Source organism: Scyliorhinus canicula, chromosome 7 (assembly GCF_902713615.1).
Source record: "Scyliorhinus canicula chromosome 7, sScyCan1.1, whole genome shotgun sequence".
Classification (NCBI taxonomy): domain Eukaryota; kingdom Metazoa; phylum Chordata; class Chondrichthyes; order Carcharhiniformes; family Scyliorhinidae; genus Scyliorhinus; species Scyliorhinus canicula.
Window position 1 is genome coordinate 35,867,677 of NC_052152.1, and position 24,720 is coordinate 35,892,396.

Here is a 24,720-nt window from a genome sequence, read left to right on the forward strand (position 1 = left end):
ACCAGGTAGGCAACATAACCTTCAGGACTCTCGATCTTGGTCACAGAGAGCAGTGTCTATACGATCCCCGATTACGACTACATTGCTTTTCCCTCCCCCCACTTGAATGGCTCCCTGTACCATGGTGCTGTGGTCAGTTTGCTCCTCCTCCCCACAGTCCCTTCTCTCATCTACACAGGGAGTTGTTGACAAGGACTGAGGCTCCTGTAATCCTACCTCCTGGGTCCCCCTACCTACCTCACTCATTGTCATACCTTGCCCTGGCCACTGGCCAAACTCTAGGTAGTTAATCTAAGGAGTGTGACTGCTTCCTGAAACACAGCGTCCAGGTAACTCTCCCCCTCTCTGATTGTCGCAGCGTCTGAAGCTCAGACTCCAGTTCCTCAAGCAACCAACACTTGCTACAGGAACCACAATGGAGTCCACCAGCTCCCATATCATGCAGTTACAACACATCACTTGGCCCTGCACCTTGATTTTATTTAATTCGTTTTTAAATTTCCAACTGATTTTTAGTCTCTCTAATCTGTAAAATATTTTTCTTTTTACCTTTAATCTGAAAGCAATTTAGAATAGGTAATGCAAATTAGCAGTTCCTTACCAGCCAATTAACTTACCATTTTCCTATGGTGTTACTCCTGGGTTGTTTTTCAAACTCAGCTCTTTGCCCTGAGGCGCCATAGCATCGCTCGTTTTTTAAAAATCTCTGCTGACTCTCAGCTCCCACTCTTTTTAAATCATATGCTAGCCAATATCGGTTCTTGTCCGTAGGGCGAGTTGGGGCCGGGGGGGGGGTTTCTTGTCAGTTAAACAAATTGGCTTTCTTTGAGGGGGTGACAAAGGAACTCAATGGGGGTGAGGTAGTAGATGTGGTACACTTGGATTTCAGTAAGATCTTTGAATCAGAGAATGATTACAGCCACAGAGGGAGGACATTTAGCTCAACATGCCATGCTGGTTCTTTGCAAGAGCAACTCATCTGGTCCCACTTTCCTGCCCTTACCCGTAGCCTTGCCATGTTTTTCTCTTCAGATAATTATGCAATTACCTTTTAAAAGTCATGACCAAATCTGCCTCCACCACACTCGCAGTCAGTGCGTTCCAGATCCAAATCACTTGCTGCGTAAAAAACGTTTTCCTCATGGTGCCTTTGCTTTTTTTGCCAATCAGATCATATTAACCGCCAGTTCTCAACCCCTCTGCCAATGATGTGGCGATGCCGCCGTTGGACTGGGGGTTAGCACAGTAAGAAGTCTTACAACACCAGGTTAAAGTCCAACAGGTTATCGCTTCTCGGCCTTTTGGCTAAGATACAGCGTAGATTGAGCCTTTTGGCTCAGATCTGGTATGTCTCTCTTGTGGGGACCATGAATTGGATTCAATTTGAATTGGTTTTTGGAGCAGTCAAGGAGCTGCATTAGGGGTTCGCCTCTGATCCACACTTTGAGTCCTGGCTTTGTAACTCAGATAAAGTAATTTTAAAAATGTCCAACAGGTTTGTTTCGAATCACTAGCTTTCGGAGCGCAGCTCCTTCATCAGGTGAAATGTCATCGCCTGATGAAGGAGCTGTGCTCCGAAAGCTAGTGATTCGCAACAAACCTGTTGGACTTTAATCTGGTATTGTGAGACTACTTCTGTCAATCGGAACAGCTTCTCTCAACGTTCTGTCCAGACCTCTCCGGACTTTGCACTTCTCTATCAAATCTCCTCCCAACCTTGCCTAAATGGAGACCGACGCCATCTTCTCCAATCTATCCACACAACTAAACTCCCACATTCCTGGAAACATTCTCGTCAATCTTACCTGCACCCTTATTCACGCCTTCACATCCGTCGTAAGGTAAAGTGAAGCTATTGTAACAATGCTCGGTGACAGTGAGTAAAGCAAGTCAAATACTGAAGTGTGTTAAAAGGTCAATTTTGAACCAGGATTGTGAAAAAAAACCTCAGTTTATAAATTATTGGTGTGGCCTTATTTAGAACACCATGCACAATTCTGGTTGTCACAGAACAAGAAAATATAGAAGAAAGCAACTAGAATGACTGAGGTGATGGAAGGATTGATGATTAGGAGGCGCAATTATGTTTACAGGTGATAGAATTGTTGCTTTTAGGATTCTGCAGGGACTGGATAATGTAGATCATGACAAGCTATGACAAGCTATTTCACCCTGAGAAGAACAGTAGGGCTACAAAAACACAGCTTGTGCCTGAAGGGAGGTAAATTCAAAACTAATCTGCGGAAATAATATTTCAATGAGCAAATAATCAATCTGTGGAGTAGACTCCCTCGAGAGATGGTGAAAGCAGTTAGTATTGATTCATTCAAATGAAAATTAGATAGATTTAGTCTCTTTACATTCCTGGATAAGAAAGAAAGGATATATTTGCATTAGCGCAAGTACAACTAATGAGTCCGAGGATGAAGGGATTGGTCTTTGAGGAGAAATTGGAGAGGGTAGATTCTACATATATTCCCTAGAGTTCAGACGTATGAGGTGATCTCATTGGCCTCAATTCTTAAGGGGAACTGGGATGCTGGGAGGACGATTCCCCTGGCTGGGAAATCGAGCACGCGGGGTCACAGTCTCAGAATTAGGGGTCAGCCATTTAGGACTGAGATGAAGAGAAATGTCTTCATTCAAACGGTTATGAACATTTGGAATTCTCTACTTGGAAGATCTGGGAGCACTCAGTCATTGAGTACAATGTGTGCATCTTGCTCTACATACGTTTAATTGTAACCAACACACTGTGCCACAAGCTAATGAAGTATTTGGGTGTGACAATGTTTATGAAAACCTGGACTATTTCACAGCAAGAGTTTATTATTAGTAATACAATGCAGCTGCCATGATCAAACTGGACCTGCTGACAGCTCAGCGTCTCGGAGGTTGGTGACAACAGAAGAAACACTGGCAGCATTTTTGCAGTTTCTGGAGACGGGGAACTAAACCACTTCCAACAGGTGGTGCCCTCCTCCCAAGGAAGAGACATGGTGTCTCAATTATGCTGCAGCTTTGTATCTAGAAGCAGGGCTATTGCCAAATATAGTGCTGTAAAAATAAACAAGGAATCAGACTGTCGAAGTGCATTCCAACAGCCGATGCAATGGTGAGCAGCAAGAAATCTGGCTGTCCAAACCAATTCTTGCAGCCAAAGAAACCTACAATTCCCAGTGATTGGTTTGAGGGATTTTGGGGATTGTTCAAATTCGGCACACAGGATAATCAGCATGGAGGCATCTACATACTGTCTCAGATTTTGGAGCTCACCAAAAATCCTTTTGCATTGTTTGAGTTGGATTTGTGATAGTCGCAAATTCTGCCTCCCTGCTTTCCATGACTGCCCTGCCCAGGCCGCCCAACTATTTGTGAAATATAAGGAATGGATAAACGTGGGAGCACTTTCACCAAGCACAGGCACATGGGTACATTGGAACGCTGTACAAAAGCTTTCACAACTGCGCTCCCTCTCCTTGCTACCATGCCCAACAACGGATGCAAAAGCAAGTTATTGCAGATGTTGAAAATCGGAAATAGGAACAGAAATTGATGGAAATTTTTATAATATGCCAACCATCATTATTCTGGAGTCAATGAAACGTGCACATGCTCAGACCATTTATAGAAGAGAATTAAATGTACTTCATCAGCTGCAAAGCGCTTTGGAGTATCCGGAGGTTGTGTAAGGCACTATATAAAAGGCAAGTTTCTTTTTGCAAATCCTAAACTTCATAAAATTGATGAAACTGGTTCTCTGATAACATGAGCAAAAACATGAAAAGCAAAAACACATTTCCTCAGCAGCAGCCGTTGAGGCCTCATAACCCTCACTGATCCCAGGTCGTCCTCCTATACATTTATATGAACGTGTTTGCAGAGTATGCTGCAAAAATGTCACTTTAATAGCACTACTCAGCTCTGCAAAACATCAATGTCATTTTTCCCTTATTAAACATATCTTTTAACCTTGTAGCTGAGCAGTAAGCAGGAATACACAAAAAGCAGTGTGAGCTCCGCCAGCTTTAAAAAAAAGTACATCAAGCTAAACCCGCAACCAAACAAAAAGGCCCGAAGCTAGAAAAGTATCTTTCTATGAATATACATAGGGTGGCATTTGCCGAGCAACCCACCACGTGTTTCTCGGCAGCGAAGGAGGCATGCCAGTGGGATTTTCTGGTCTGACCTTGTCAATGGGATTTCCCATTGAATGTACCCCTCGTCGCCGGGAAACCAGAGGTGGGAGTGCGCTGCTGGTGGGACCGGAATACCCCGCCGGCATGAACAGACGGTAAGTTCCGCCCATAGTACATTATAAGATGGTTCTAAAGAGCAACACTTCTTGCCTTTTTTGGTCGTATTTGATTTTGCTTTAAGAATCAGCAGTGTTTTCATATGAAAGATTTGCAAGAGAAAATGCATCAAGCTGTTTTATAAAGTTCTGAGCATTTAAATATACAAGAAATAAAACATCAAAAGCCTGAGGCATCTGTGCATGATTACAATTTTAATGTTTTTGCTTTCTTAAAAAATAGACTGCAATAAATGGGAGTATTGCAACCAGAGTAGATAAAAAGAAAATACCTTGCATAGCATTTCCCTTGCCATTTAATAAAGATCCACAAGGCAAATGGCCCCTACATCCATTTGTAAACATTCCATTTGACAGCAAATGAAGAATCAAGGAAAATGAGTACCTTGATAGTTAAAAGAGCAAAATGGTGACAATTTCTGCAAGAGCTGTTTTTCTGGCCAAATCTGCTCACTAATCCTACATCAGCCCAGAAATGCAAAGATAACCCGCAGCTTTTTTTCTCAACTGTAAACCATCGTCTTAAACCCCTCACCTCTGCATCCTCGACTCCAGCAATAACAAGCACGAGGACATAGACCGCTTCAGCACTTTAATGAGGCCGTCCAATCAGCTGCCACTGAAATTCCCTTCCTCTCCCAGCCCACCTGACAAAACTTCCTTGGCCGGCCATGAACTCATTTTTTAAAATATTCTCGCTCCGATCTCCCCTCATGCTTCTCCAAGTATTCTATTCCCACTGCTCTGCTGACCACCCAGCTTCCTTTTCTCCCCGCTTACTCACTTCAGGGACTCTCCCTCTGTCTTCTTCAAGTCTGGCATCATCACCTCAAAAGAAAACAATCCGTGGCCCAACTTTCCATGTAAACTGCCACTCCATCTTTAACTTCCATTCCTCTCCAGTCCTTCAATGTGTTATCATCCCCTTAATCTATGCCCATCTCTCCAGGAACTCTGGATAAAAGCAAATTGCTGCAAAAGCTTGAAACCAAAGAGAAAATGCTGGAAAATCTCAGCAGGTCTGGCGGCATCTGTAGGGAGAGAAAAGAGCTAATGTTTAGAGTCCAGATGACCCTTTGTCAAAGCTAAAAGACAGAGAGAGAAAGTGGGAAATATTTATCCTGTGGAGTCAGAATGGAAGATGAGTCATAGCCACGGAGACCCAGGGAAACGGGGTGCTAATAGCCACAGAAACCAAGGGGAAAGAGTGCTAATGGCAGTCCCCAAAGAGGACAAAAGGTGTGAACGGCCAAACAGCAGAGAAACTAACATCAGAGGGTAAACTGTGACAGATGTAGATGTGGGGGGAGGGGAAAGGGGAAACAATGGGGACAGGGTAAGGAAAGGTGGATAAGAAATCTGAGAACATGCAGACTCAAAAACAGCTTCTTCCCCGCTGTTACGAGACTCCTAAATGACCCTCTTATGGACTAACCTCATTAACACTACACCCTGTATGCTTCATCGGATGCCGGTGATTATGTAGTTACATTGTATACCTTGTACTGCCCCATTATGTATTTTCTTTTATTCCCTTTTCTTCCCACGTACTTAATGATCTGTTGAGCTGCTCGCAGAAAAGTACTTTTCACTGCACCTCGGTACACATAACAATAAACAAATCCAATCCAACCACACATTTGTGCCATCACAAAAACCACCTATTTGTACCTCTGTAACACTGCCCAACTCCATCCCTGTCTCAGCTCATCTACTGCTGAAGCCCTCATTCTGCCTTGGGTTACCTCTGAATTTGAATATTTCAAAGCACTCTTGACTGGTTTCTGAAGTTTTACCTTACATAAACAAGAGGCCATACAAAACTGTGCAGCTCAATTCTTAATTCACACTCAGTCCCATTCAGCTATCACCTGTGTGGCCGCTCCTGGGCAAGCAACGTTTTGATTTTTAACATTTGTTTCATATCCTTTCGCAGCTTTGTTCCCCTCTTTCTTTGTAATCGACTCCGACTTCCAAGATGTCTGTGCTTCTTTACTCCTGACCTCTTGTGCATCCGCAATTTTAATCACTCCACCATTGTTGGCTGCGCCTTCAGTTACCTGGGGCCCCCAAGTTCTGGAATTACATCCCTAAACCTCTCTGCCCCTCTAGCATGCTTTCCTTCTCTAAGAAAGTCCAAAAAACTTAGCCTCCCCTCAGCCATAAAACTTGGTACAAGCCTCCACGTAGGCCAATTTTCTAGTGGTTTGTCCCACATCTTGTTGCGTGGTTCGATGTCAAATTGTACTGTATAATGTGAAATGCCTTGGGACATTGTTATATTGGAGGTGCCATATCAATAGAAGTTTTTGTTGTAGAGGTCACTGGTACACTAAGCAATCAATGCAAGTTATCACTAAAATGCTACCCATTGCTGTCAGTGATTTTATTAGCTTGTCTTCTGTCGATTAGAGTTTCTTTCCCATCGCATCTAATGGGGCAGACGGAGATTATGGTATTCCTATAGAATTCTTCCACTCAATTCATTGTAAGCTTGAGCACATGATCTGTGCTTTCAAAACAACTTCAGATTTTTCGGAATACACACTATATATACACACATATAAATAAGAACATGGGCTCATCTAGAATCAAATACACATCACAAAGTGGATTTGCCAGGCTTCAGTATGAAATAATTCTTCATTCTAAGTTCGGCCATAGTCCCCAACACTGGTAGCGCCCGTGAAGGAGCTACTTCAGGGAGTGTCAACAATGCCTTCATGAGACCCAGGCTCAGCTGGCAGCACCCAGTCAGGGCCCCAGCTCAGGCATATGAGACTCACTGCATTGTGGGCATCTCTTTTGGGAGCTAAGGCTAAGGTTCGTACTGCTGCCTCACAACGCCGAAGACCCGGGTACGATCCCGGCCCCAGGTCACTGTCTGAATGTAGTTTGCACATTCTCCTCGTGTCTGCGTGGGTCTTACCCCCACAACCCCAAGATGTAAAAATGTTGTTTTTTTTTACAAATTTAGAGTACCCAATTAATGTTTTCCAATTAAGGGGCAATTTAGCGTATTCAATCTACCTACCTTGCACATCTTTGGGTTGTGGGGCCGAAACCCACGCAAACATGGGGAGAATATGCAAACTCCACACGGACAGAGAGTGAGAGCCGGGCTCTAACCTGGGACCTCGGCGGCGTGAGACTGCAGTGCTAACTACTGCGCCATGCTGCCCACTCAAACAAAATTATTTTAAAAACTGGAATGCACTGCCTGGGAGGTTGGTAGAGGCGGGTTGTTTCACATCCTTTAAAGAGTACCTGGATGAGCACTTGGCATGTCATAACGTTCAAGGCTATTGGCCAAGTGCTAGCAAATGGGATTAGGTAGACAGGGCAGGTGTTTTTCCTGCGTTGGTGCAGGCTCGATGGGCCGAAGGGTCTCTTCTTCACTATATTATTCTGTGATTCTAACAGAAAATCCGCAGTGGAGCCCCACAAGGCAGTCATGCATTATTTTTGGCAGCTTCTGCAGCCAAACTGGTGCCAAACTTCGTGCCCTACACTTCTTTGGACCCCACCAACAAGGCCTAGAGGGGGGTGCTAATGCATGGGCAACCCAAAACACCCATATGTTCCATCCAGACACACGCCGTGGAGAGGTCACTCCATAGTCACCACTCAACTATCAAAACAACATACTAGGCAGCAATTACGGGTTAGAAATTGTCCATTCATTAACACTGATGACGACACTCTGGAAGTGGTCCAAGAGTTTCACTACTTGGGCTCAACCATTACAGCAACCTGTCTCTGAATGCAGAAATTAACAGACGCATTGGAAAGGCGCCTGCTGCTATGTGCAGATTGACCAAGAGGGTGTGGGGAAATGGGCACTCACACGGAACACACAGGTTTGAGTGTTTCAAGCCGGCATCATTAGTATCCTGCTTTACGACAGTGAGGCTTGGAGAATGTATGTAGCCAAGAACGACACCTCAACATATTTCATCTTCGCAGCCTCCGACAAATCTTCGACATTAGTTGGCAGGGCCGTATCGCCAACATACAAGTCCTCAAGGCGGTCAACATCTCCAGCATCATATTATGGGCAGCATGGTAGCACAGTGGTTAGCACTGTTGCTTCACAGCTCCAGGGTCCCAAGTTCAATTCCCGCTTGGATTACTGTCTGTGCAGAGTCTGCAAGTTCTCCCTGTGTTTGCGTGGGTTTCCTCCCATGAGTCCCGTAAGACGTGCTTGTTAGGTGAATTGGACATTCTGAATTCTCCCTCAGTATACCTGAACATGTGCCGGTGTGTGGCGACCAGAGGATTGCCACAGTAACTTCACTGCAGTGTTAATGTAAGCCTACTTGTGACACTAATAAAGATTATTAATAAAGATTACCAGTACACCATACCAAGCCAGTGGTGCTGGAGATGGCTTGGACCATGTGAGCCACGAGGAGGGTAGTAGGATCCCCAATGACATATTGTACAGCAGGCTCGCCACTGGCTCCAGACCCACTTGCCACCCATCCCTTCGCTTTAAAGATGTCTTCAAACATGACATGAAGTCCTGTGACATGGAGCAAGTTCCTAGCAATCACCAGAGCTGGTGGACAACAGTGAAGGATGGAGTGAAAAGAGGCGAAGAGAAAAGACGCAGCAGTTGACAAGACACAAGTCGACACTGCAAAGAGATAGCTAGATACTGCCAAACCAATCAGTGACCCACTCGCGCGCACCTATTGTCTCTTGTGACAGGGAGGCCAAGAACAGAACAGTCCCAATAGTTTGCACTTAAACATCCGAGGAAGACCTGTGAAAATGAAATCACCTAGCTGTGAAAGAAACAACGGTAGCCAAATAAGCAACTCAATAGACTTGTCACTAGCAACTAATTTACTCTAACTTCCACATTAATGTATTTGCAATTGTTAATTAATACCACAGAGCCTATAAGTTGACCTTTGAAGATTTTAAAAATTTCTTCCAAAACAAGGGTTGACATATACCCGAATATAAAATGCAAACCACCGGTATTGGTGTAGATGGTCGCCATTTTGAAATGTGAAAATAAAATGACACAAGTCATTGAAATTAAATCAAAATGTTACATTTTATATAATGAAATAATTCTACAAGGATAGTTTGAACAACAATCGTAACATTCTAAAGACTGTCAAACGCACCATCTTTGGTAAGCCAACTCAAAATATTTGTCCTGAATCACTTTGACTACGGCACCATTGCCATCCACTCCAGATCAGATATGGTGCTCCTGGTTCGCAATCATCCCTCCATAACAGATCCTTTTCCTCTCCACTCACTCAATTAAATATTCGGATGACTGTGCATTGATATCATCCCTGATTTAAATACTCAGGGAATCCGGTAATAATAGCTTCATTGAGAATTTGGAGGCAGTTTCGCCAACACTTTGGGTTGGGGGCAGGGTCAAGGGAAATGCCGATTCAGGGGAAGCACAGATTTGAGTCAGGGAAGTGGGATGGAAATTTTCGGAAATGGGAGGAGAAGGGGTTTAGGACACTAAAAGATTTGTTTCTTAGGGGTCGGTTTGCAGGACTGAAGGAGCTGGAAGCGAAGTATGGGCTGGAGCAGGGGGAAATGTTTAGATACATTAGGTTTGATATTTTGCCAGAAAGGAGATACAGAGCTTCCCGGTGGAGCCGGCCTCCACATTGTTGGACGAGGTGAATCCCGCCCTGCCGCTCCAATGCCGGCTGCCGAATTCTCCGGCGCTGGTTTTTTGGTAGGGGCGGGGATCACGTCGTGCCGGTCGGGGGCCATTGGCAGTGCCCCCTTCCCCCGGCGATTCTCTGGGCCCCAGTGGGCCGAGTGGCCACCCTTTTTCGGCTGCTCCCATCGGCGTCAAATACACAAGGTCCATACTGGCGGGACCTGGCTCTGAGGGCGGCCTACGGAGTCCTCGGGGAGGGCACGGGGGGATTCGGCCCCAGAGGGGGGCCCCACGGAGGCCTGGCCCGCGATCGGGGCGCACCGATCTGTGTATGCGCCAGAACATGCTGGCAATCCTGGGCATGCGCCAACTTGCGCTGGCCGGCAGAGGCCCTTCGGCGCCGGTTGGTGCGGCGCCAACCACACCAGCGCTCCGGGCGGCCCGATGCCGGAGTGATTCACACCACTCTTTGGCGCCGGTACGGCCCGCCCGCCGATTGGGGGAGAATCTCAGCCCATATGTTTTGGTTATGTCCAAAGCTGAATGATTACTGGAGGAGGTTTTAGGGTAATCGCTAAAGTGGTACACGTGAAGCTGGACCTGGGCCCCAGGGAGGCCATATTCCAGGTGTCGGACCAGCCGGCGTTGGAAACGGGCGCAGAGGCAGATGTTGTAGCCTTCGCCTCGTTGATCGCCCAAAGGCGGATCCTGATGTGTCGGAGAGCAACCTCTCCACCCTGTGTCCTGGCCTGGCAGGGGGGACTTGTTGAAATTCTTGACTCTTGAGAAGATTAAGTTTGAACTGAGGGGAAGGATGGAGGGGTTCTACAATCCATGGGCATTATTCATTATGCACTTTCAAGAACTGGATAACATCGATCATTAATTGGGGGGGAGGGGGGGATGGTTGGGAGGGTTGGGCGGAGGGGGGACTATATGTGTTAATGGTGACTGTGGGTGATTCCTGATTCCTTTTTGTCATTTGTTTATGTGAACATGCGGGCTAATGTTTGGGGTTTGGTGGGAGGATGGGATCGTTGTTATTTTTTAAAAATATATTTTTATTCTCCTCCTTTTTTACAACTTTTCTCCTGAATTTACACCCAACAATCAATAACCAACAACAAATATCTCAAACCCCATAACAATAACAACGATCCCATCCTCCCACCATGCCCAGACATCAGCCCGCATGTTAACATAAACAAATGACTAAGAAAAAAAGGAATCAGGGATTACCCATAGCCATCTTTAACCCCCTAATAGCCACCCTCCCCCCCAACCCACCCACCCAAACCCCCCCAACTAATGTTCGATGTTATCCAGTTCTTGAAAGTGCATAATGAATAGTGCCCATGAATTGTAGAACCCCTCCGAGCTCCCCTCAGTTCGAACTTAATCTTCTCAAGGGTCAAGTATACCAACAGGTCCCCTCGCCACGCCAGGGCACAGGATGGAGAGGCTGCTCCATCAATAACAACAATCCCTTCCTGCTGGGAGAGGCTGCTCTCCATCCCAGCAGGAAGGGATTGTTGTTATTGATATGGGAATTGACATATTTGTTATTGATTATTGCTTATTGTTGGGTGTAAATTTGGGAGAAAATGTGAAAAAAGAGAATAAAAATATTTAAAAAAAGATATCCCTGATTTGATGATCAATCCACATAAGGCTGCAAGCTGAGCAGCACACATATTTCCACTCTTAGCAGATTTTTCTCCATCAGCCTATTCCATTCAGCACAAACATCAGCCTTGAATGGCTTGCTGAGGCACATGTTCAAAGGTTAAACTATGGACATTAAACTTCCTGGTACAATAGCCATTTTTGTTTAATCTTTCAAGTAATGTGGGTATAATTAGCAAGACCAACATTCATGGCCCATCCCTAACTGCCCTTGAGAAAGTGCGGTGAGCGATCTTTTTGAATCACTGCAGTCCATGTGATGTAGGTACATGCTCAGAGCTGTTAAGAAGAGAGTTCCAGGATTTTGATCCAGTGACACTAAAGAAACAACATAGCCCAGGTTAGGATGGTGAGTGACGTAGCGGGCAACTTCCAGGTGGTGGTGTTCCCATGTATCCTTTGTCCTTCTTGGGTGTAGAGATCGGGGGTTTGGAAGATGCTATTTGAGGAAACTTTGCAAGTTACTGCAGCGCATCTTATATAAAGTACACATTACGGCCACTTTGTATGTTTTGGTTGGCAGATGGGGTGCCACTCAAGCAGACTGTTTTGTCCTTGGTGGTGTCAAACAGCTGGAGTGTTGTTGGAACTGCACTCATTCAGGCAAGTGGAGAGTATTCATAGAATCTACAGTGCAGGAGGCCATTCAGCCCATCGGGTCTGCCCTTGGAAAAAACACCCTACTCAAGTCTTCTCCACCCTATACCCGTAACCACACCTAACATTTTGGATACTAAGGGCAATTTAGCATGGCAACCCATCTAACCTGCACATCTTGGACTATGGGAGGAAACCGGAGCATCCGGAGGAAACCCACGCAGAGACAGGGAGATGCAATGTTAGCATTCATGTCGAAAGGGCTAGAATACAAGACCAGGTTCTGAGGCTGTATGAGGTTCTGCTCAGATCCCATTTGGAGTATTGTGAGCAGTTTTGGGCTCCGTATCTAAGGAAGGATGTACTGGCCTTGGAAAGGGTCCAGAGGAGGTTCACAAGAATGATCCCTGGAATGAAGAGCTTGTCATATGAGGAACGGTTAAGACTATGGTACTGCACTCGTTGGGAGTTTAGAAGGACGAGGGGAGATCTTATTGAAACTGACAGGATACTGCGAGGCCTGGATAGAGTGGACGAAGAGAGGGTGTTTTCACTTGTAGGAGAAACTAGAAGCAGAGGACACAATCTCAAACTAAAGGGACGATCCTTTAAAACAGAGATGAGGAGGAATTTCTTCAGTCAAAAGGTGGTGAATCTATGGAACTCTTTGCCACAGAAGGCTGTGGAGGCCAAATCATTGAGTGTCTTTAAGACAGAGATAGTTAGGTTCTTGATTAATAAAGGGTTATGGGGAGAAGGCAGGTGAATAAGGATGAGAAAAATATCAGTCATGATTGAATGGCAGAGCAGGCTTGATGGGCTGAGTGGCCTAATTCTGCTCCTATGTCTTATGGGTATCTAGATACCTGTGGTGGTTTATAAACCTCAGTCTTAAGAGTATTGCCCCTTCGTGTCTCAAGGTTAGGTAGGGTTACGGGGAGGAGGCCTCCTGCATGGGAACCTCCCTCCGGGCCCTCGCCACGGCAGCACTCCCATCCCCACCCAAAAAACACTCCAGCAGCCCAGTGGTGACAGCCACCCTCCAATCCTGGAACCAACTGCGGCAGCAATTTGGCCTGACCAAAATGTCGAACAGGGCTCCCATCTGCAACAACCATAGGTTCAAACCAGCACTGACCGACGCCACCTTCAAAAGGTGGAGGCAGGACGGGGGGACACTGACAGTCAGGGACCTATACACGGACGACAGGATCGCAACACTGGACGAACTGACAGAGAAATTTCAGCTAGCTGGGGGGAACGAGCTACGGTACCTGCAGCTCAAAAACTTCCTACGAAAGGAGACAAGGACGTACCCACAACCGCCACGACAGACACTACTGGAAGACCTACTGGACGCAAGTATCCTAGAGAAAGGGAACTGTAGTGACATGTATGACCGACTGGTAGATAGGGACGACACCGTACTGGACGCAACAAGGAGGAAATGGGAGGACGACCTGGGGATGGAGATCGGGTGGGGACTCTGGAGCGAAGCACTGCATAGGGTCAACTCCACCTCCACGTGCGCAAGGCTCAGCCTGACGCAACTAAAAGTGGTACATAGAGCCCACTTAACAAGAACCCGTATGAGTAGGTTCTTCCCGGAGGTGGAAGACAGATGTGAACGGTGCCAAAGAGGCCCGGCCAACCACGCCCACATGTTCTGGTCCTGCCCCAGACTCGTGGAGTACTGGACAGCCTTCTTCGAGGTAATGTCCAAAGTGGTGGGAGTGAGGGTGGAGCCATGCCCGATAGTGGCGGTCTTCGGGGTTTCAGAACAGCCAGATCTATTCCTGGGGAGGAGGGCGGATGCCCTTGCCTTTGCCTCCCTGATCGCCCGCCGTAGAATCCTGTTTGGCTGGCGGTCAGCAGCACCGCCCAGAGCTGCGGACTGGCTGTCCGACCTCTCGGAATCTCTCCAAATGGAGAAAATCAAATTTGCCATCCGAGGGTCGGACGACGGCTTCCACAGAACGTGGGAGCCATTCATGCGACTGTTCCGGGACCTATTTGTGGCCAATGTACAAGAGGAAGAATAGTCGGGGGAAGGTAGCGGGAGGGGGGGGGGGGGCTACAGGTTCGTTACGGGGGTTCGATGGCTAGCTAAGGCCCAAAACCAAGCTAAATAAACATGTTGAGGGGGGGAGGGGGGGGGGGGGCGCAGTTACTACTACGAAGATGCTTACCTGTAAATATGTGTGTTAATTTTTGCGTGTTTGTTTTTGTTTGTTTTTTTTTTCTCTCTCCTAACAATTTGTAATTTGTTCAATATAAAATACGAAAACTGAATAAAAACATTTATAAAAAAAAAAGGTAGGGTTACGGGCTGATAGGACGGGGATTTGGCCTAGGTAGTGTGCTCTTTCGGTGGGTCGGTAGAGACTCGATCGGAAAATGGCCTCCTTCTGCACTGCAGGGATTCTATTCTATGATTTTATTGTTTAAAAATTGTTTTCCACCTGTGGCACAATATGATGCCTAGAGTGTGGTGGACACAATTTTTATGCATATTAATCGCCCAATGCTATCCGTGCAGAAAACAAACAGGTTTTCAGATCAAGATGCGAGGAGATATATCACTGAAATGAGAGAGAAATGTATTATAATTGTGGCTAGGATGGCAGCACGGTGGCGCAGTGGTTCATTGCTGTCTCATGACGCCGAGGTCCCAGGTTCGATCCCGGCTCCGGGTCACTGTCCGTGTGGAGTTTGCACATTCTCCCCGTGTTTGCGTGGGTTTCGCCCCCACAACCCAAAGATGTGCAAGGTAGGTGGACTGGCTCCGCTAAATTGCCAAAAATGAATTGGGCACCCTAAATTTAGATTAAAAAGTAAATAAATAAATAAATGTGGCAAGGAAGTCAATGATGAACGAATATAGTATTGGTCCACATGGTAAGGCTAATAACACTCACCACTATTTAACTGCAGATACCATGGCAACCTCAAGCAAGGACAGTTGAGCCATTACATGTGGAAGTGGAAAAATTGCAGTGCATGATGCATCATTCCACCACTAGCTTCATGAAGAGTATCATATTGCCTGGCTCTCCAATCAAATGCCTGGAGTGGAGTAAAGTTGCTGTACTTGCATGGTAAATCCACAGTAAATTCACCACAGAAAGTTAAACCAAGCCATCTCAAGTCGGAGACTTTTAATGGTCTGATAAGTGTAACATGTTCCTTTTAATGTTGGAGGTTTTTAAAAGTGCAAAATATATATTTCTAAACTTAGTCTCTTTTTAAATTTCTCTTGATCCAATTTTTCCTTTCCAATTCTAACTTACATTGCCACAGACCTTCCTGTGTTCATTTCACAATCCTTCAATCGTATTAGTTCAGGAGATATATCGCCATGCTATTTCAATCCCATCTTTCCAACAGTTTCCATGCACATCATGGAGATCAAATTGACATGGGGCAGTAAAACTAATGGCAGGGCTGGTCAGTGACTGGTTACAGCAATTTTGTGTTCAACACATTGCACACATACATTTATAAATTCATTCGAATATATGAACTGGTGGAATGTAATGAGTCATTACAGTTAGAAACCAATATATTACTGATGTGACTTTAAGGATTGTGTACAGGGTAGTTGGATACAGGTGATCCAGAGCACCTCAGATCTGAACTGGACTGTGAGGGGGCAGGGGAACAATATAGGGCTGATATTAAGGATATAAATCCGATTGATCTTAATGACGCAGCACAGTCGTAGCACTGCTGCTTTACAGAGCTAGGGACCTGGGTTCAATTCCTGCCTCAGGTGACTATCTGTGTGGGGTTTGCACTTTTCCCCCCGTATCTGTGTGGGTTTCCTCCCACAGTCCAAATATATGCAGGTTAGGTGGATTGGCCATGATCAATTGCCCCTTAGTGTCCTTACGTAATGTGTCCTTTCTAGAGATTCAGTGCAGACCCGATGGGCCTCCTTCTGCACTGTCGGAATTCTATGCCAATTAAGTTTCTACCCTCGGTCTCCATTTTAAGTAGCAAATAATAGTTTCAAAATTCTATTCAAAAAGTCAGATTTATTTTAAGAGTGGAAATTATTTCCAGAAAGTAGCCAATGGGTTTATACTTCACTAAGACTGGGGGCAGTGAGAGAGATAGAACATAGAACAGTACAGCACAGAACAGGCCCTTCTGCCCTCGATGTTGTGCCGAGCAATGATCACCCTACTTAAACCCACGTAACCCGTATCCCAACAATCCCCCCATTAACCTTACACTATGGGCAATTTAGCATGGCCAATCCACCTAACCCGCACATCTTTGGACTGTGGGAGGAAACCGGAGCACCCGGAGGAAACCCACGCACACACGGGGAGGACGTGCAGACTCCACACAGACAGTGACCCAGCCGGGAATCGAACCTGGGACCCTGGAGCTGTGAAGCATTGATGCTAACCACCATGCTACCATGAGGCCCCAAAGAGATCAGACGGGTGTTCTGAATTAGTCCATCTGGTTGCCTCCTGGACTCTGAATCCAGGGCAAAAACAGAGTGCCATTTGAAACTTACAGCTACGTGTGACATTTTAGTTAAAATCCAAGGGCTCTTGAGTTTGGGTTGTAAAGCTTGTGCTCATGAAGGTTCAGGGTATCTCAGGCCAACCTGGAACTGGGCTACTGATACATTGCAAATGAGAGCTGATGCAGATTCTTGATCATGTTTATAAGGATGTAAAACGGTCAAAAAAGGAGGAGCTGACTTGAGAGAGATTCTAATTTCTATGGACTGAGGCATCAGACAGCAGTTCCATTAGCTCTGGCTGACTGCAAAGGATGAAGTGAAGGATAAGTGGTATGATGGTATTGGAGGACACATAGATGGGCTGTGGGAGTGCAGCAGCTGTCAGGCTTGTAAAGAGCCAGCGTATGGAAGAGATGAAAGTGGTTCTGGAATGAGGGGCAATATATAAAAGCAACCAGTTATTGTAGAATAGCAATAAAATCATAAAATGAATGACCTGCATTCGTACGCACATTTTAAACCACAGAGATGTCCCAAAGCACTTTACAGCCAATTAAGTGTTTTGAAGTGTAGTCACTGCTGTACTGTAGGAAATGCAGCAGCCAATTTGTACATAACAAATAGTGATAATGACCAGATAATCTGTACTGATTCAAGGTACACATTGGGAGTAAACCCCCCTCTATTCTTTGCACGGCATCATGATATATTTTAACTTTTTTTTAAATTTAGAGTACCCAATTCAGTTTTTCCAATTAAATGGGCAATTTAGCGTGGCCAATCCACCTAGCCTGCACATCTTTGGGTTGTGGGGGCAAAACCCATGCAAACACGGGGAGAATGTGCTAACTCCACACGGACAGTGACCCAGAGCCAGGATCGAACCTGGGACCTTGGCGCCGTGAGGCAGCAGGGCTAACGCACTGCGCCACCGAGCTACCCCCGATATATTTTAACTTAACATCCACTTCAGAAAGCAGTTTAACATCTTCTCTGAAAGGTGGAACCTCCCAACTATGCAGCATTCCCTAAGGAAGGCATTGGACTGTCAGCCTAGATTGAAGTGAGCACAAAATCTAGGCTGACCTAGATTGACCACAATCTTTCCTTTGGAAGGATTTGAGACCACGACCTTCTGTCTCAGAGGACGAAGTGCTACCACTGAACTATGGCTAACACCAATGTACAAATGTAGGAACAGAGAACTGGAGTCAGGAGGAAAGCTTTGGCATATTGGACAGGGGAGAATTGGCAGCAGAACAAAATTTAAAATACTCAACATTTATAGACGTGAAGGCGACTGGCAACCCATCGCCCTTTTGATGTTTCAATTAACTCAAAAATTGACCTATCAATGGCTAAATGCCACAAACATGGCGAGACACGATAATTTTTTTATTGCACATGAGAAATAAGGTACTTTTGCTTGTAGTTACCATGGCAAACATCGTCCTTATTATTGATATAGCATTGGGAATGGATTGCTTGCTAATCATTGACCATGGGTTCAATTCTAAAGCAACAAAAAAAATCTGCTTACCCACAACAAATGCAAAATAATGCGGATACTGGAAATCTAAAATAAAGGCAGAAAGTGCTGGGAAAATTCAGCCGGTCTGGCAGCAGCTGTGGTGAGGGAAACAGAGTTAGTGTTTCGGGTCCAACATGATTCTTCTTTGGAAGAATCGTTCTGGACCTGAAACATTAACCCCGGGCGGGATTCTCCGTCCTGCCAACCACATTTTCCAGTGTAGTACACCCCCGCCCTGCAACGGGTGTCTCCATTCTCCAGCCGATCAATGGGGTTTCCCATTGTTGCCACCCCATGCCGTTGGGAAATCCGCAGACGTGGGTGTGCCGCCGGCGATGCAGAGAATCACCCCAACGGAGAATCCCGCAGCCTGTTTCTCTCTCCACAGACGCTGCCAGACTTGCTCAGTACGTTCTGCTTTTATTTCACTACCTACAATCCTCGCCTGAAAAATGAAACCCTACTCTTGGCAGAACTCGAGCAGAAGTGAACGTGGGTAGTATTTGTATACGGATTGCATATTTTTTGACTGCAATCAATTTACACATTGGAGAAGGTATCTCTCCAACAGCTCACTCTTACGCCTCCTTCCCATGTGACATAATCAATTTCAAAATAATCTCAGTTCCAGAATGATGTAGAACCGAGATTTGGCACTATTAAAAAGAGGGGGGGGGGCACGGTAGCACATTGGTTAGCACAGTTGCTTCACAGCTCCTGTGTCCCAGGCTCGATTCCTGGCTTGGGTCACTGTCTGTGCAGAGTTTGCACGTTCTCCCCATGTCTGCGTGGGTTTCGTTCGCGTGCTCCAGTTTCCTTCTGCAGTCCAAAAATGTGCAGGTTAGGTGATTGGCCATGGTAAATTGCCCTTAGGTGGGGTTACTGGGTTACAGGAATAGGGTGGAGGTATGGACTTAGGTAGGGTGCTCTTTCCAAGGGCTGGTGCAGACTGCATGGGCCGAATGGCCTCCTTCTGCACAGTACATTCTATCATCTATGACCTCCTGCAGACAGACACCACAGGAAATTAAAAGTTCAGAAAGTAGCATAATGAGTTATAAATCCAAAAAGTGACAAATGCAAACTTTGAAATACTGCAACGCTCAAAAAGGTATAATACCCTCTAACTAGTTTACACCATTCGCATTAGATTTAAAAGAAAATTGGTCTGTAGGCCGGATTAAAAAAACACTGATCCTACGACCTCTATAAATGTTCACAAGAGTTCTGGTGGGACCCATCCCCCCCAGCCCCCAGCCTTTTGCTCAATCTCTGAGCTACTGACTGAAAACCTGACTTGGCCAATTGATGGAAAGGGAAAGGGAGAGGGGAAGGAAGAGTCCAGGAAAAGAAACACTTCAGAAAAGAGGGCAAACCAAAATCTAAAGAGGAGTCAAAACTCACCCACAGCCCATTACCGAGTGGGAAACTATTGGAGAGAGGAAAAAACTGAAGAGTTTTTTTTACACAGAGCAGCCGCTCTCTCTCTGACCCACCTTTCTGCCCGATCGCGCTGCTTAATGTTGAAATCAAGTAGAAAAAGACGCCGAGCTTTCCGGTGCGCTTTACTCTCAGCGTTCCAGCCTCCATGCCGAGATGAGAAGGGAAGGCATAATGCGGCGGAGTTGTTGAGCGATCGCACTCCGGCTCCCAATCTCTCTCTCTCTCCCGCTCCTCCTGCTGCTACAGCCTGGACTCAAATCTCAGTCACATTCACTCACTGGTCAACCACTTCCTCCGCTTCCGCTCATCCCACAATGCAGCCTGTCTGCTGGACACACCAGCCAGGCTGCATGTGGGGTTCTTCATTCCTCCCTCTCCCCCCTCACCTTCTCTTCTCCCTCGCACCTTCTCTTTTCCCCCTCACCTTCTCTTCTCCTCCTCACCTTCTCTTTCCACCCTCACCTCTTCTCTCCCTCACCTCTTCTCTTCTCACCCTCATCTTCTCTTCTCCCTCTCACCTTCTCTTCTCCCTCTCACCTTCTCTTCTCCCTCACCTTCTCTTTTTCCCCTCACCTTCTCTTCTCCCTCTCACCTCTTTTCCCCCTCACCTCTTCTCTTCTCCCCCTCGCCTTCTCTTCTCACCCTCACCTCTTCTCTCCCTCACCCCTTTTCTTCTCTCCCTTGCCCCTTCTCTTCTCGTCCTCACCTCTTCTCTTCTCTCCCCTTCTCTTCTCTCCCTTGCCCCTTCTCTTCTTTCCCTCGCCCCTTCTCTCTCTCGCCCCTTCTCTTCTCTCCCTCGCCCCTTCTCTTCTCTCCCTCGCCCCTTCTCTTCTCTCCCTCGTCTCCTCTCCCTTGCCCCTTCTCTTCTCTCCCTTGCCCCTTCTCTTCTCTCCCTTGCCCCTTCTCTTCTCTCCCTCGCCCCTTCTCTTCTCTCCCTCGCCCCTTCTCTTCTCTCCCTCGCCCCTTCTCTTCTCTCCCTCGCCCCTTCTCTTCTCTCCCTTGCCCCTTCTCGTCTCCTGCTCAACTTCTCTCCCTCACCTTTCTCTTCTCTCCCCCACCCCTTCTCTCCCTCAACTCTTCTCTTCCCTTCCTCACCTCTTCCCCTCACCCCTTCTCTTCTCTCCCTCGCCCCTTCTCTTCTCTCCCTCGCCCCTTCTCTTCTCTCCCTCGCCCCTTCTCTTCTCTCCCTCGCCCCTTCTCTTCTCTCCCTTGCCCCTTCTCTTCTCCCGCTCAACTTCTCTCCCTCACCTTTCTCTTCTCTCCCCCACCCCTTCTCTCCCTCACCTCTTCTCTTCCCTTCCTCACCTCTTCTCCTCTCCCTTACCTCTTCTCTTCTCACCCCATCATCTTACTTTTTCTCCTTCTCTCCCTCCCCCTTTGCTTCATCCTCTTCCCCCTGTTTTATCGAACCCCTCCACCCTTTGCTCATTTTGGTTTATTAAGTTTACAATGCTCTTTGTTATTTTTGGATAGTGCCCCTACCAGCAGCGGCCCTTTATGACTTGTCCCTGAGTTTCTATTATTTCTGTTATTCAATTAAGTTGATTGGACCCTAAAATATATCATCCTCTCCCCCCCCCCCTCCCCTTTATCTCTCAGCTCAGCACCCTCACCCCCTGCTGCCCTTGTTACATTTGTGCCGTTCATTACTGCAACCCCATCTTCAGCACTTCGGGAACTCTGCCAAGATCTCCATCCAGTTGTGTTGCACTTGAACTTTTGTACCATACATGCACTGGATAATATTCATGTTTATTGCTTTTTTTTAAAAAAAACTTTCAATATATGACAGCTGAAAGGGAGGCAGAAACTTTGAAGGCAAAGTACCAGCATTGGCCTTAATGCTGGGCTTGTGGCTGGTTTCTGTCGTGGCCTTTTGGGGTGTTGTGGGGGTGAACTGGCCTCAGTTGCTCAAGGAAAATCAGCCCGGATCTCCAGTCTTCATTCCTCCCAAATACCTTTGCTGGAGTGTGCACATTATGGAGGCGATGGGTTTCATCTGTGAGCTGTTCTGATCGAAAGGCTGGTGAATGTCATTTTCCAGCATGAGTCACCATACTCAGAGAGAAAAAATTTAGCGCTGTTTGGTTGGTGGGAAACATACTGCTGGATCTCGAAAAATCATCATCTGAATGCTCTGTGTCATCTTATAATAACCAACCTCAGTAGTATTTGGAAAGACACAAGGAAAATACTATGGTTGCTGGAAATCTGAAATGAAAACAGAAAATGCTGGAAATACTCAGCCAGTCTGGCATCATCTTTGGAGAAAGAAACAGAGTAAATCTTAAGGTCCATGACCTTTCGTCATCAACCTGAAATGTTAACTCTGTTTCTCTCTCTGCAGTTATTACTAGACTTATTCAATATTTCCAGCATTCTCTGTTAACATTTGGAAAAGTACAGGTTTGAATTTTACTCCTGGCGCCTGCGAGGTCGACAGGGACGTAAGCAGATGTGGAACTCACTCTCAGCCAAGGTCGCGTTAGGGTCATAGAATATTTACATCACGAAAGAGGCCCTTCGGCCCATCGTGTCCACAGCAGCCATCAAGTACCGGTCGACTCTAATCCCATTTTCCAGCACTTAGCCTGTAGCCTTGTAAGCTATGGCACTTCAGATGCCCATCAAAATTTGTCTTATATGTTCCTGGCTCTACCACCCTTACAGGCAGTGAGTTCCATATTCCAACCATCCTCTGGATGAAAAGGGTTTTCCTTACATCCCCTCTAAACCTCATGCCCATTACCTTAAATCCATGCCCGCTTGCTATTGACCCCTCCACTAAGAGGAAAAATTTCTTCCTATCCACACTATCTATGCCCCTCATAATTTTATAGAACTCAATCAGGTCCCCCCTCAGCCTTTTCTCCTCTAAGGAAAGCAACCCCAGCCTATCCAGTTTCTCCAGCCCAGACAACATCCTGGTGAATGTCCTCTGCATCCACTCCAATGCAATCAGTTCCTTCCTATACTGCGGAAACTAGTATGGCACACAGTACTCCAGTTGTGGCCTAACCAGTGTTTTATGCACCTCCATCATAATCTTGTCCTGACCAATCATATTGCGTTCTCTACGCAGTGGGGTGATTTAAAAATTCTGCAGGCAGCAGCCAGATGGCTGTTAAGGGTTGCAGGAGAGGCAGAGAGAGTTTTGTGAAGCCAAGGAAAAGATAGCATTTGGATCAGTCATGTTGGATCAGTCTGGTGGGCACTTCACCCCCCCTGCCTTTCTTTTCTGATGAGTGTCTGGGGGTTCTGTTGGGGGAGGTCAGTACCAGGTGGACAAACAGATGCCCAGGGATGGAAGAAGAGACCACTGAATTCAACCAAGAAGGACTGGGCAGAGGTTCCCACCCAGGTCCGTGGGGTGCACCACATGTGGCTTCAGTGCCTCAAAAAGTTCAATAATCTTCTGGGGTTAGCAACGGTGAGTACAGAGATGGCGTGGAACTGTGTCGAGAAGTGTAATCGGGTGGCCATTTCTCGTGATGCTAGGGAAGGGTAAGAGTTTGTGTGTCAACTGGCGCTGAAAACTTCATTGCCAAGACTGGGATGTCAGCACTCAGTGCATTGGCGGGTGAAGTGTGCCACTGTGACACGCCACGCTAACTGGCAGTGGGGGGGGGGCAGTCAGGGGCGAGGGAGTGCGGGAATGGTCTTCAGGGAGAGAGAGAGCACCAACGATTAACTCTATTTTACCTTTTCAGGAGAAGAGAAGCAGTAATATGGCAGAGCAGAAGAACGGGCGGTGGGGTGTCCTATCTGTACGTCGTCGGGAAACACGAGAGTGACGCACCAGAGCTGGAGTGCAACCATGCAGCCAGTCAGTTGGCTCCAGGGACGCCAGCACATCAGTGTCAGCAAGCCGCCTCCAGTACCACTGGCAGAGAAGGGATGGGGGGCAGACACCAAGACGCAGCACCCGCAAATATAAGTTGAAGGCACCTTGAACATAACAGTGGCAGGTCGGGCAGCACGGTGGCCTAGTGGTTAGCACAACCGCCTCACGGCGCTGAGGTCCCAGGTTCGATCCCGGCTCTGGGTCACTGTCCGTGTGGAGTTTGCACATTCTCCCCGTGTCTGCGTGGGTTTCGCCCCCACAACCCAAAAATGTGCAGTGTAGGTGGATTGGCCACGCTAAATTGCCCCTTAAATTGGAAAAAATAATTGGGTACTCTAAATTTAAAAAAAAAAAAATTTTTAAATAGTGGCAGGTCACGGATGAAACTATTTGCGTTGATTATTTTGGAATTTGTGTTAGGGATGGGAACTTTGTATGTTCTTTACTTGTGCATTGACAATAAAATAAATATTTATTTTGCTTTAAAGGGCTGAGTTGTCTTGATGCTTGCAATGGGTGGCAGATGCAGCACGAGCTTGTAACTGTATTGCATAGACTGCAGATGGAGTTTGGAGTTGGCCTCACATATATTGTTTGGCAAGGAGACAATGCCATTGGCATGAGGAGGCATCAATGTCTTGGATGCCTAGCTGAAGGATCACAAGAGCAAGGAATCTCTGCCTCCCCGATTGTTGCTCTGACTGCCTCCACCTCCTCACACTGTGCCACCCCGGGCTTGTCATCAGATCCATCACTGGAGTCATCCATCAGCCTGTGGAGTTTCCTCCCTTTCCTCAGCCTCCACTGGGTTCCCCCTTGCCAGAGGCTGGGGGGGGGGGGGGATGCAATGGAGGGTACTGCAATGCTTCCCTGACAGGTCCATGTATCTGAAGTTCATCTCGAGCAATCCATTTTGTCCTCTCCACCACCGCCATTTTGGAGGCATGACCGCTGTTGTACCTCTCCTCCGCCTCTGCTCTTGGGTGCCGGAGTGGGTCATGAGCCACCTTTCCAAGGGATAGCCCTTGTCACCCAGGAGCCCTCCACCCGATTGGGCAAGTGCCGTTCACAACCTTGGTACCTGTGAATGCCACAATATGTAAGCATTGACAGCTGCCAGGGGAACAGGCACAGACGTGCAAAATCTGTGTCCTGTGGTCGCAGTTGTTTT

General features: G+C 46.7%; 1 protein-coding gene across 1 annotated transcript in view; it reads right to left on the reverse strand.

The window, feature by feature from the left end:
* dcbld2 (discoidin, CUB and LCCL domain containing 2) overlaps positions 1–19,979 on the reverse strand; it is a 123,113-nt gene extending 103,134 nt beyond the window's left edge. Inside the window, exon 1 of the mRNA XM_038801758.1 lies at positions 19,759–19,979. Coding sequence (XP_038657686.1) covers positions 19,759–19,852 — 94 coding nt within the window. The 5' untranslated portion in view covers positions 19,853–19,979. The remainder of the gene's footprint in view (positions 1–19,758) is intronic.
* Between the last annotated feature and the right edge of the window lie 4,741 nt (positions 19,980–24,720).